The following is a 13,908-nucleotide window of genomic DNA, read 5'->3' on the forward strand; positions in this document are numbered from 1 at the left end:
GCGGCAAGAGAGTGACGACAAGATGAGCACTAAGCAGAAGTGATGAGGGTGTAGTTGTGACGCTATGAGAGATTGGGATTTGTGAGTTCTGGCCTTCTGGAGTGAGTGAGGAGTGAGACGACGCAATGTTAGTGTTATGGAAATAAGGAAAGATATTTTTGAAATTAGGGTTAGGTTTTTCAATATATATATATGGTATACGAAATGACTAAAAGATTTATATTAGAAATAAATTAGTAAGGATATTTTAAGTAAATTTAATAATTCGGAAAATAGCGACGACGGGGCAAGGATCCCTACTCGGGTCCCCACGTCTGTTTTGGGAGAATTTTGGCCTCCATCCCTATCCCCGCGAAAAAATTACCCATTTTCGAGTCTCTACTTGGAGCGGTCCTGCGGGGATCCCCGTGCTTTGGAAATTTTGCCATCTTTAACCTCAACTTCCATTGTAGTATTGTTATATTGATGTCAATTTTTTCTCAAGCTGTATTTGTGCCTTTCAATTCTGTTTTTGAATCTAAAAAGGAAGCCAATAACGTTGAATAAGCGTTCTTTCTCCATTTACTATATTGCTCATACGATTGTGTATTTATCATGCAAATTCTGGTCATTTTCCTATGTGTGAGGCCCGAACCAAAACTTTATGAAGTGTGTTTACATTTTCATTAGTATACGAACCTAATCAGATTTGGATTAACTTGAGTGGACATAAGCAATTGAACAAAGAGAAGAAAAGTTGAAGGAGATGCTAATTTTACGGGGCAGTAACTTGTTTTCATCAAGCGAAAGATCAGATGGTCAAATCTTATTGAATTGAATCTTTAACTGGAGATTCTTCACTCGTAGTTCTTCAATTTGGAGAATTGATTTGCAATCTGAGCATTGTAATATATGTAACTGCCAGAAATCATGAACAGCTTTTCTGGTGAAATTAGAATACTCTTCTTGCCGCCTTTCTTCCGATCTCCTCACGAGGGACCGGTTGCGAGAATGGCTGGGCCGGGGCTCTGCGCGCGAGCTGGTGTTACGGCTAACCTCAGGGTTGTAGCGGTCTCTCGCCGCCAACTCTCTCTCTCAAGGTTTTGAACCTTGTACCTAAGTTCTTGCATGATCCGAGAGTTGTCGTTGCCTGTACCCCCAAATGGATGCCTTTCAGAGGATTGCTTGTGGAGCGGCCATTGTCTGAAGGGTTGGTTAGCGACTCCGAGAGGTTTCCGTGCTCACCCTATTCATGAGGCGACTCCCTTGGTGGTTACCTCCTTCTTCTGGCACATCCACTGGGTGGAAAACCTCAATCCTCAACTCGCGTCAGGTCTCCATAGACGGCACCATTGTTTGGTAGTCCGTTAGACCGGTGGTGGAAATATCATTGGAGGCGAGGGTCGGAACTTGATTGCGAAGGTTGAGATGGTATGGTACCAGCAATCGTCGGTGGATCAAGGGGTGGTACCACTTGCAAGGACACTCCGATGTCAAAGTAAGCGTCCGTACGACAAGCAACTATATTAGAGTTATGGTAACGTACCTAATGAAAGAACTAGATCCCTCTCCTTTATCTTTATCTGTTCGAATGGCCCTCCTACTCGACAGAAATTATTTTTCATATAGAACCTCTTTGGTGTATTTGCTGAATATTGGTGAAGGAGGTGTTTTGCCGCGGTGTGAGTGTCAGATTCAACACGCCAGGGGCGTGGTGCCGGAGCCCGTCAATGGCATGTCAATCCCCCGTCAACACACAGGAGGCGTGGTGATGTGGTTGGCAGGGACGGGTGGTAGTGCCCTGCCAACACGCGGGGCGTGTGTTGCTCTGGAATTTGTGAAGCGTTGCAAGTTTTTGTTGGGTTCTGATGATGCAGCAGCAGTACGGGAGGAGCGTGTTGCAGGCCTGTCTGCATGCAGGGAACAACCCCCACCCCGGTAGCCAGCGATCAGCCATTGAAACTCTATAAATTGAAACTTATTTCCATTCCATTCATGCATATTATCAAAGGGGGGATCATCGAGAGAAAAAAAAAAAGAATGTGAAAAAGAGGGGTGTGTTACCTTGAAAGAAGAAGAAGAGAATATTGTTAATAGTGTGTTAGTGGTGCTAATAGTGTGAGAAGTGGTTTGAAAAAAAAAATTATTTAAAAAGAATTATTAATTTGTAGTGATTAAAAAATGGTACGTAATTATATAGCACCTGAGAAATATATTATCAATTATTTGGATCATTCAATTTATGTAAGTTGATAAATTTTATTTTTTTATGTATTTAATTTTTTTTTTAATTTTGTTATTGTTAGTGTCATATAAAAATATAGTAGAATTATTGTTTTTTGTATTTTAAGAATATTTTAGTATAAAATTTTCATTTGTATAATATAATTATATTTTATTTTATATAAACGTAAATATATAATTTTTTTTGTTAGAATGGGATTAATTTTCTATTATAAAAATACTAGAATGGAATATATATTTTATAATTTTCTTTATGAATATACTAATGAATAAATAAATATTTTGATTTTTTGAAAATAAATATGCGAACATGTTTTTTCAAAATTTTAACAAATAAATACTATAATAAATATGTAAATATTTATAAAATATATTGTTATTAGATATTGGAAAATAAATATTTTAATAAATAATATTATTAAATATTTTATTTAATTTCAGAAAAAAATCATTTATATTTATTTATTTAAAAAAAGAAGTGTAAGTATAAATATTTGTTTATAATATTTAAAGAAATAAATGTTAATATATAATTTTTTGATTTTTTTTAGAATGGAATTATTTTTCTGTATGTTTAATAAACAATTTGAATATTAATAAATTAATTAAAAAATTGAAAATAAATATGCTAATATTTGTTAAGTATTTTAATAAATAAATATGTAAGAATTATTATTTATTTAAGAAATATTATTTATAAGAATTATTATTTATTTAAACTAATAAATATATTTTTGTTGAACCACCTTAATAGGAATTTGATAGTTCGTAAATTGGATCCGCCACAGATGTGGAACCCGATGATCAAAAACAACTTTCGCTCGGGATTCTACCACGTTTTTTGGATTGGGGTGATAAGAGGATTTTACCCCCTTATTAGCTGCTCTGGTGGAAATGTGGAGGCCAGAAACTCACACGTTTGTATTGTCGGTGGGTGAGGTTACTATGGTACTGGAAGACGTCGCTCGTATAATTGGCCTACCCATTGATGGAGAGCCTGTGAGTGGATTGACAGATAATAATAGCAACTTCCTACAGAGCCAGATCATCGCGATATTCGGTCGTGAACCAGAAGTTAGTAGTTCTTCGAAATCCTATATAAAACTGGGTTGGGTTCGACGTATCAGAGAAGCAGAGTTGCTAAACACTGAGGAGTCCATTAGGAGATACGTCAGATGCCAGATTTTCTGTTTGTTGGGTTCGACCCTATTCACGGATATGTCGACCGCATATGCCCACACGAAGTATCTATTGTTGCTTCGCGATTTCGAGCGATCCATACTTATAGTCGGGGTCAGCATGTCTGGCACATCTTTACAGAGCAATGTTTCGTACATCACGATATGATACAAAGGAGATGAATGACCCTCTTAATCTGTTGTTTGTTTGGACATGGGAGCGAATGCCATGTACTGTGCTCATACCTAGACAGACCCTCACACCGGCTGAGATACCAGTTGCCATGAGATAATAATTCCTATTTTAATCCTGCGTTATATTCACGATGCATGTTTGATTTTAGGTGACTTTTTAAAAATTTTCAATGAATTATGTTTCAGGTGGAGTCATTCAGCACAGTCCACAGCGTGGTTATCGAAGACTGCAACGAGATTTAGGTAGGATATAGACTACATGGAAGAGGTACATATTTAGGGTTCGTGTGATTCCTATTTCCAAACATTAATTTTAGGGTTCTAAAATACCAATAATATGTGACAATTTGAGTGGCGGCCGTACGACGGATTGATCATACCCGACGAGTTACATGGACATCTTGAGTTGTGTGACATCGTCACTCTGTTGCTGTCCTACGAATGTGTCGAATGGCACCCTTCGGATCGAGTGATGCGTTAGTTTGGGTATGCACAACCTCTCCCGTGAGTAGCAAGAGACATTCCACTGGACCAACATTGCCTCACTCTTTGCGGAGTGCAACTTCATGACTAGACAGTTTTACATGGGGTATGGATAGCGGAACGAGGCAACAGGCGAAACACTCGGCTACTGGATCTGCACCCCCTTCCGACCTGGGACTTTATACTGACGGTGGAGTACCGAGATTGGTATGTGGACTCGTACGGACATATCCTGAGATTGTTGGAGCACATTCCTCAGCATCTATATCAGCCACTAACACCACAGCTACTAGCACCACAGCCACCTGCACCTCAGGGTCCACCTCAGAATGTAGTGTTTGAGCCATTTCTTTATTATGTACCATAGCCACCGGACCACGGTCATGGTAGCCATGACACTTAGCACAGTGAGTCCAGCCACCACGTCCAGTCCGACGACCACGGCGAGAGTAGTCAACACAGACGTCGCAGTCAACATAGTAGGCACAGTCAGCACAGCCTGCACAGTTGGCACAATTAGCACAGTCAGCACTCTCAGCATAGCCACTACTCTCAGCACTGCCACCAGGGTCAATCCGACCAGTCTAATCAGCCCATACTTACCATTCCAGCCGGTCATGAATGGTTTGACTTTCAGTTAACCCATCGCAGATGCCAATTGAAGGTAATGGAGATCAGCAAATACAGCATTGGGTCAACGCTAATTTGGGTGATTGGACAGATCTTACCACTATGCCTTCACCGATAGGGTCGGCTGATCCACACGGAGCATTAGTAGATATGTCCCATAGTATGCGGAGTCCTGCTTCCGAGTACACGTTAGGGGGTGCATCGTGTGATAGTGATTTCATCCAGCCGCGGCGGGCATTCGAGGTTGTTGACAAGTATAATCCTAGTGCATCTGCTCCGGAAGAGGCAGGTGGGTTGGCTGCTCCGGGTGTCGATGACTCAGTTTGGAGTCATCCGTATGACATACGGACAAAACGAAATTCACTTGATAGGTTTATTCCGTCGCGGTTTGGTTAGGGCATGATGGGTAAAGGACCGAACTGGATGGTTCAAAAGAAGTGAGCTTGGGTTCAGGTTTTTTATATTTAATTTTAAGTTATAAGTTAATGTAATTCGTAGTTAATCTTTTGTATGTTTACCTATATTTGTTTTTAATTATGGTTTTGGAATGAGGTGAATGTAAATCTTAGTTAATATTTTGTATGTTTATTTCACAAAGGCAGTAAATGATAATATTAACCTAACATTAAACATCAATTGATAAACTCAAAACAAACACGACTAACATAAAAAATATCAACTGAAAAAAATCAATTAAGACCTAGGGACCATCATCGTCACCAGCACCACTCGGTCCAGCATGCTGAGGACATCGACTACGACTATGACCCTGAGCACCACAAAGACGGCATATTTGAGGACCACGCATGTCGCGTGAGTCCATTTCATTCAAGTATCGGGTCAATTTGGGGCGACCTTTCGACGTTCACCTCAAGGCGGGATTAGCAACCAATGTGGGTCCCTCATAAGCAGGCCATGTCTCGGGATCGCCTAATGGTGTGATCTCAAACCTATATACTTTACGAACCTCTATCATTTTATACACATCATGCACATACAACTGCCAATCGAAATGCTGGTTAGCACAACAAGCAATAACATGGCGACATGGTAGTCGTTCCACCTGAAAGTGCCCACAGTCACACGTTCGTCGCTCAAGATCAACAACTAACACCTTTCTGCTAGTCATTTCGTGCACCCCAAATACCTCATTTTGTCTATCAAACCGGTGCACAACTATTTGCATATTTGTTTCTATCCGCTGTTGTGCAAATACAGAGTAAATAAATCCAGCATGCTTGCGTTAGTGAGTCTCAGCACTCTTCCGCATAAAAAGTTCATTTAACCGATAATATGTTGCTCGGACAAGCGCCAACACAGGTAGATTTCGGACACCCTTCAACACTGAGTTAATGCACTCGACAAGGTTCATCGTCATATGGCCTCATCGATGTCCCTTGTCGAATGCCAATACCCAATGTCTGAGTCCAATGGTATCACACCACCTGGCATATGCCTCGCCTCGCTCTTTCAACCTCTTATAGTTGATGTTGCACTCCTCCACCGTTCTTGAATATCCTATGTTGACAACAAGTTTTTGCAAGTGAGGGACTTTGAATGCCCTTAAGAAGTTGCTGCCGATGTGCCTCATACAAAACATCCACCATGTTCTTAGAGGTTGTCAGTCACCTCCGGAACAATTTATTGCTACCCAGATTAACTCATGTTGGTCTGAGATCATACATACACCGTCTCTTCTAAAAACATTCATTCGCAAATTTGTGAGAAAGAAGTGCCACGCATCAGCTATCTCCCCTTCCACCAAGGCAAAAGTGATAGGCACAATGTTCTGATTCCCATCTCTTGCAACAGCAACCATAAGTGTACCTTTATATTTTCCGTATATGTGTGTGCCGTCAACCTGAACTAGAGGCTTGCAATGCCTGAACACCCTAATGTATGGATTGAAACTCCAAAATACACGATGAAGTATTTTTACACCGCGTGCCTCCTCATTCCCGTTGTACAGTGGTTGTGTTTCTATTTGGACAATTGAACCAGACATCTTCTGAACTATGACCGAGAGTCACCATGGCAAAGCTTGGTAAGAATCCTCCTAACCACCGAAAACTTTGGCTATGGACTTCTGCTTTGCCAACCAATCCTTTCGGTAACTGATGGTATAATTGAACCTTGATTGGACTTCCACTATTATAGATTTCACCTTGATGGACGGGTCAGTCTCGACCAATGGCCTTATAGCCTCAGCAACTGTATCCGAGTCCAACTTAGAATGATCCTGTGAAATCGTTCCCATTGTGCATGTGTGCCTACCATTGTATCTGCGTATCTCCCAATAACCTTTTTTTCGTTGGATAAGACAGTCGCACCCACGCCCATACGTCTTACATTTTGCATAAAACGTCTGTGGCTCAGACTCATACACATTGTAGTCAACTCCTCTAGAGATAGTGTAACTTCTAATTGCTGCGACGACTGAATTTTTAGAACTGTATTCCATTCTAATCCTGAACTCTCTATCTTTAGGATCAACAACGCCTACAGAAAAGCAAAAATTATCATTCATTAATCAATCCTAAATATAAATTAACAAAAATGTATTATTCAGTCATCACGTACCTATGTTTGCATATTCCAAAAATTTCGGTGCATGCATGGCGTCAAGATCCAGGTTACACATAAAAGGTGGAACGTTCATCGATTGACTACCCAAGGGATGAACCACTACATTCTCCGCTGCTGCCTCAACTCCCACATTACCATTCTTGTCTTCATCACCGGCTTCATAAGTGGCTTCGAAGTCCTCTTTGCTATCACTATTCATTCCTTCATACACTGCAGCTCTATCATCTTCTATATCTAAATCATTTTGAATTCCATCTGCTTCTACGTTTTCAAACTCAACATACAGCTCAATATGTGGCTATCGCATATGAGTTTGCCGGTGAATTTCGAACATATTCTGCATACTCACTTCGTCAATGTTCGGCATGATATCAAACTGTATTAGACCATCAAAAACTACAACCGAATTTCGGTACAGAATTCTGCTCATTCTCCTCAACATACCATTCTCCATGCTTTGACAAAGACCGTTCTGAAAACTCCATTAACGTCATGGTGCATGGAACCACAAACGAAAATGGATTCTGACCCACAAACCTCACTCCTTTATGCATATTCCATATAATTTTACTGTTGCGATACACTACCAAGTTTGCGGTACCCTCCATTACACTACCAACATACTCAAAGAACACTAAAAAAATACTCAAAGAACACTCTTCTTTGCAATGAAAATGGTACTGAGCTTTGCCTTATATAGAGGAGAGCACTCAACACGCCCTCCATGTGTTGCTTCATCAACCAATCAGAGTGAGCCACGTGTCAACACGCCCCATGCATGCTGACTCAGCATGCCCCCCACGTGCTTCTGCTTCAACCAACCAGGCCTCGCCACGTGTCAGCACGCCCCTGCGTGCTGATTCAACACACTCCCCCCGTGCTGCTGGCCAACCCAAGCAGACTTTGTCACGTGTCTTCCACGCCCCCACGTGCTGCATGTAATACGCCCCTGCGTGTTAGACCTTGTCTCTGACACGTCCACCAAACTGTGAATACACTCACTACACCCATTTCCAACTAAAACACCAACCCTAACTCCATATTGAATTCTTGAGCCTCTACTCGGACCCAATTTTTTAGGGTGTGTTTGGTAAACACGTTGAAAGCACAAGAAGCATGTTCAATCTTCTTGAACACTTTTTTGTTTGGCTAACTTTTTTTCTAAACGCGAACACGATTTTGGGTTTAAACTCTCGTTCACCAGAAGCAACAAATTGTAGCTTTTGCGTTCACTTAATAAATTAAAGAATTGATTCACATTCTACTAATTTTACCATTCAATCTCATTTACGGTAAAAGATACCAAAAACAATTATCAGTATTCTTAAATTTTTTTATGACTATGCTTTACAAACAAATATTTTTTTAATATTATTATTAGTACTCTTTGTTAAGTATTAATTTTTATCAATTTTTTATTTATGTTTCTTGTCAATAGTATGAATATTTTTTTTAGAATTTTTTATGTTCACTTATGTATATTATTATATTTTTTTAATAGAATTTTTAATATTCATTGTTCATATAAATTATTTAATTTATTTTTATTAATACATATTTTTTATAGAATTTTATTTTTTTATTTGACTTTGTATATTCTTTATTATGTGTTTTTAAATTATTTATTATTGTTAATTTTTAATATAAATTTTATTAGAAAGATATAATTAAATACAAAAATAATACTAAAGAAGAGTACTAACAAATTATAACCAAAAGAATAATAAATTTCAACACATAAATTTAAATTCTTTAAAAAAAAAATTATAGTGAAAGAAGGTTAAAATAATACAATTTTAAATAATATAAATTTAAATAATATAAATTTATGTCTTTTTTAATAATTTTTGTCTAAATTTAATTTTAAATGATGTAATCCAAACAACATTCATTTTATTATAATCCATTTTAATATAAAATTACTAAATATAAATCACATTAATACTAACTCATTTTTTTTTATCAAAATCAAATTTGTAAAATCAATTTTATACAGGCTCTCATTTACAAATTCTAATCTAAACGCATACTTACAAATTTCAGTCAACTGTTCTAGTCTCCTCTAAGGAGATTCTGTCATGCCTTATGCACCTCAATACCTCATTGCACGGTCAAGTTGTGGGTATGCTTCATGGACTCCCAATTACTCTTGGGCCCGAACATGATTCATGTCAGTAATTATTTATTTTTTTATTAAAAGTTTTGAAAATTGCAGTTAAATCCACCGTTTAACGATTAAGTTTCCCGCATCATCGTATGTGAACAGGCATTCATTTATTCATTTGTTTAGATAATTGTTATTCTAATATTAGGTATAAAAATTAAAAATCCTCACTTATGTTTCCTTTTTCCGTTTTTTATTTTTAATATTGAAAAAAAAGGTCTATTTTATTATATCATAAAAATAAAAAAATATATCATAAAATTGTAGGAGAAAAGTAAAAAAATCGGATGATCAAATTAAAAAAAAATCTGAAAATTATATTTGTATTTATAATTCTTTTATTTTTTTAAAATGATAAATTTGAGATGTTTATGATTTTTATCTTTTTAAACACAAATCAAAAAATTAGATTTGTATTTAATCTGATATCTTCATATTAAAAAAACATTCAGTTTATCCACACCAATGAAACACATAATATTTTTTTATTAAAAAATTTTTATCTTCTTTTCCGTCTTTTATGTGAAAAAAAAAAATTATAAAAATCAAATAAAAAATATACGAATCCGAATAAACACGTATCTGTATGTGAGTGGGTTTTACTTCCCATCAGTCTATCAAACTGAATTGATTCTCCTTCTGCTGCTGCATATCCCGTGACGTTAGCAATATACTGATAGTAGTTCGTTTCAACTTTGAATTATCGAGTTGCATAGTTCCTTTACATTTGAACTTTCATCTGTTGAAAAAGTAAGCTCGGTGGAAAAAGCGTGATGTGCATGTGCAAACTGATTATACAAAATTTTCCAGATATATCTATACAGGTTTCAAGACACTCTCACTCCTGTTTTGGAAATTTAACAACTGGCTTCAACAAAAATCGTACAAAGAGAACCACTACAGTCCTTTCAACACAGAGCTAGGGATCGGACATCGCAAGGTGCATGCAAACTTCACACCTTTGAACTTCTGTATTTCCAATTTTTTTTTTCTTCTCTTCATCATTCTCACTCTTCGATCTCTCCAAAAATCTCATTCTCCTCTCCTCCTTCTGTTATTCAAAGGAGTTTTGCTTTGGATTTTTTCCCCCTTTTCCCCGTGAGGGTTTTTGTGTTACGGAGAGAGAGCGAGAGAGAGAGAGAGAGAATGATGATGATTTCGATTTCGAGAGGCTTGTTCGGGTGGTGACCCGCCGCACGTACAACCGCTCACGCCGGTGTCGGAGCCGTAGGAGTCACCATCGTCGTACCTTGACCCTTTAGTATGGTTTGGTAGAGTATTAATTTTTTTTAAATAAAAAAAGGTATTTTAAATTTGTTTAAGAAAGAAGAAGCTGGCCCAATGAGTAATAACTCAAATGGCATAATCTTCCCATATTCTTATAAGAGGTTATGGATTTGAGTCTTCATATCTTTGGTAAAAAAAAAAAAAAAAGCTGGAGTTCATGAGAGGTTATTATTTGGGATTATAATTCAAATTCGTTTTTTGTGCAGATGAGTGTCTCTACAAGCAGTGGAGGCATTAAGAGAAAGGGTTCGGACGAAGGGGAAGGAGGCATTAAGAGAAAGGCCTTAGACGAAGGGAAAGGGACTCAAGACAGGCAATATGTCGAAATTTGCATCACAGACCAGGTATGTACATATACATGTATTTTATTTTGGAAAAATATAGGTAACCATCAAAATTTTTGAACAATGTGAATTAATAGGATTAAAAGAATAAATTTAATTTGTAACATTAAATTAAAATATAGTATATTTTCATTTGATTGGTAGATGTTCATATTGGTCAAAATTTTCATTATTCTTCTAGTACTTTTTTTTTTTTTTTTTACTTGGCCAACAATAATATAATATTATTATTTTAGGATATTATAATAATTTTAAATATATTGATAATTAAAAAAATTAGACAAAAATATTCAAAATTTATTTTATTTAATATTTATTAATTATTGTTAAAATTAATAAATATTGAATAAGATAAATTTAATTTTTTTTATCTTTTTAGTATTATTATAATAATTTATATCTATATTTATAGAAAATTTATATATATAAAATATATAATTTATATTTATTAAAATGTATATAAATTAATTAATTTCACTTGTATTTATATTTATCAAAATTTATATTTATATTAATTAATTACTAATCAAAATTACTAAAATTTGTTGGCTCAAAGACTGTGTTCTGTACTTCTATTTTTCTGTATGTACGAATGTATAATGTATAATTCTAATTGAATGGTAATTTTTTTTTTAAATTTTATTGAACATAAAAGACAATCACCCATTAGGTATTCACTTCATCTCATGGTTAGTTTTGTAAACACATTTTTTCTTTATAAATAAATGTGTCTGATTTTCCTGATATCCTTTTGTATTAGATTGTAATTTTTTTAATGTTCTTTTAATCATATCAAATATTTCAGACAATTTTTTGTTAATAATACATATTATTTTTAATTGAAATTCAAAATTATATGCCAAGAATGGTGTTGGATATATTGTCCCATAGTAGAAATCATAATATAAATTAAAAAAAAATATTTGTACACTAAGATCAGTCATCAAAATTAACCACTATATAATTATGTATAAATATATATGTTGTATGGTCAACTTATTTTTAATATATATTTTACATTAGTAATTAATTTTAATATACACCTAACCTAACATTATTATTTTTTTATATAACAGTATGTACACTTTAGATTATTCTTATTTATTTTACTTTTTTACAACATTCTTTTTTATTTCCTGCTACCATTCTGATTAATTATGTTCATTGAAATGCAGAATGATCGCAGGATGTACTTCAAGGTGAACCCTGTCAAGCCATTGTCTTTAACATTCGAAATTTACTGTGAGAGGTGTCATTTGGAATATTCGACGTTGCAATTCTTATATAATGGTTGTCGTGTTCATGGGAAATATACGCCAAAAAAGGTTAGGTTTGTTTTTCCATGCTCATTACATTTAGGACGTGTTTGAATAAGAATTTTATACCAGGAAATATGGAAATAGAAAAGAGAGATTCAGCTGAAAAAATCTGTTTGCATCTGTATTCTCTTATCTGTATTCTCTGATCTTGAGATTTTAGATAAAAAGAAAATTAAACAAGTTTGGCTCTAAAATAGAGATATTTTGCATTGTTAAATTATTTGATTCGTTATATAACTTTATTTCTCCTAATGTATATGTAATGTGTAATTTATATATATGTTTTTTGTCATGAGACAATTACCAAGGAGGACCTCTTATTTGTTGTGGTGGCTTAATAACTTTCACAGATTAAAATAAATAGTTAAGCATGCTCTGAAAATACACTAAATTATGCTGTAAAAGAATATAAGAAATTTGTGTTTAGTACTGTGCTATACTACGTTGTTAACTGATCTCATTTTAATTGTTAATGCACTCCAGCTCAAGATGAAAAATGGAGATGAGATCTTAGCTGTTAAACATGTGGATGGAGGTAGCGTTGCAGCACTTAGCTTTTAGGATGCCATTGATATGATTCTGTAGTGGACATATTATTAGGATAATATATTTTATTGTTGGACTATAATTAAATTATCATGAACTAACTTGTTTACTTTTTATATCTTATGAAATATGATGATAGCAAGTGCAGGCACTTTAAAACTTTGCAAGTCAATTGATGAATGCTTAAGTTAATTACTCAATGTGCTTATATTGTTCTGGCATTCACGAGTTAGGATTCTGAAATTGTGTATGCTTCAGCTATGATTTATGTATGGATGTTTCTTAGTTTTTTTTCCCCCTTATAAACTGCATTTTAGATTATTATGATTCGGGTAAAAAAAAAAAAATTTATTCAAAATAAAATAACTTCTTCATCTTCATCATAAAATTAATGTCCTAGCAAACATAATCAAATCTAATCATACAACAATTGAGTTTGTTGTCTTTTGGTTGATTTTGGTGTACTTTGAATTTTTTGTGTGGTCGGCAAGGTTTTAGGATTAAAATTATTCAAAAACCTCTTTTTGTCTTTTTACTAGTTAAAAATATGACAAAAATATAAGTCACTAAGAAATAAGAATAATTTAATAGTTGGTAATTTTGATATTATGCCTTTTAGTTTCAATTAAAACTACATTATTAAAATAAAGATATTGTGATAAAGAAGGAACCACCATAACTCCATAAAAGTAACTAGAGACTAGAGTGTAGCCAGCTCTTATATGGAGCCGATTCCCCCAAAAGAGGAAACACACTATACCTAGAAAAAAGATCACAAAACATTATTGAAAAAAAAAAACGAATAATAGAAGCAAATCCAAATTGATTACACTTAAAAAAAAGCTAGTTCCTTCAATTATATTTATAATTTAAGGAAAAAGGCATGTTTTTCTCAACCATATGTATGCACTTTAATTCAGTGTTCATAAAAATATAAATCAAATCCATAAGTG

At 35.0% G+C, this 13,908-nt stretch overlaps 2 protein-coding genes across 3 annotated transcripts; one reads left to right on the plus strand and one right to left on the minus strand.

The window, feature by feature from the left end:
• Positions 1-5,574: 5,574 nt before the first annotated feature.
• On the minus strand, positions 5,575-6,714 carry LOC140178077 (uncharacterized). Its single transcript, XM_072213197.1, has 3 exons — positions 6,339-6,714; positions 6,124-6,227; positions 5,575-5,910 (listed from the first exon to the last, which is right to left on the minus strand). Exons 1-3 carry the CDS (start codon positions 6,712-6,714, stop codon positions 5,575-5,577), a joined length of 816 nt encoding a protein of 271 aa, XP_072069298.1.
• Positions 6,715-10,108: 3,394 nt separating this feature from the next.
• Positions 10,109-13,114, plus strand: LOC112736230 (small ubiquitin-related modifier 1). 2 transcript variants are annotated; one of them, XM_025785593.3, is made up of 4 exons: positions 10,109-10,399; positions 10,953-11,090; positions 12,266-12,415; positions 12,893-13,114. In XM_025785593.3, the coding sequence occupies exons 2-4, from the start codon at positions 10,953-10,955 to the stop codon at positions 12,968-12,970; spliced, it is 366 nt and encodes a 121-aa protein (XP_025641378.1). In that variant the 5' UTR covers positions 10,109-10,399; the 3' UTR covers positions 12,971-13,114. The 2 variants fall into 2 exon arrangements, with proteins under 2 accessions (XP_025641378.1, XP_025641379.1); XM_025785594.3 differs by lacking the exon at positions 10,109-10,399 and adding an exon at positions 10,585-10,720.
• The last annotated feature ends 794 nt before the right edge of the window (positions 13,115-13,908 follow it).

This window comes from Arachis hypogaea, chromosome 13 (assembly GCF_003086295.3).
Source record: "Arachis hypogaea cultivar Tifrunner chromosome 13, arahy.Tifrunner.gnm2.J5K5, whole genome shotgun sequence".
Taxonomy (NCBI): domain Eukaryota; kingdom Viridiplantae; phylum Streptophyta; class Magnoliopsida; order Fabales; family Fabaceae; genus Arachis; species Arachis hypogaea.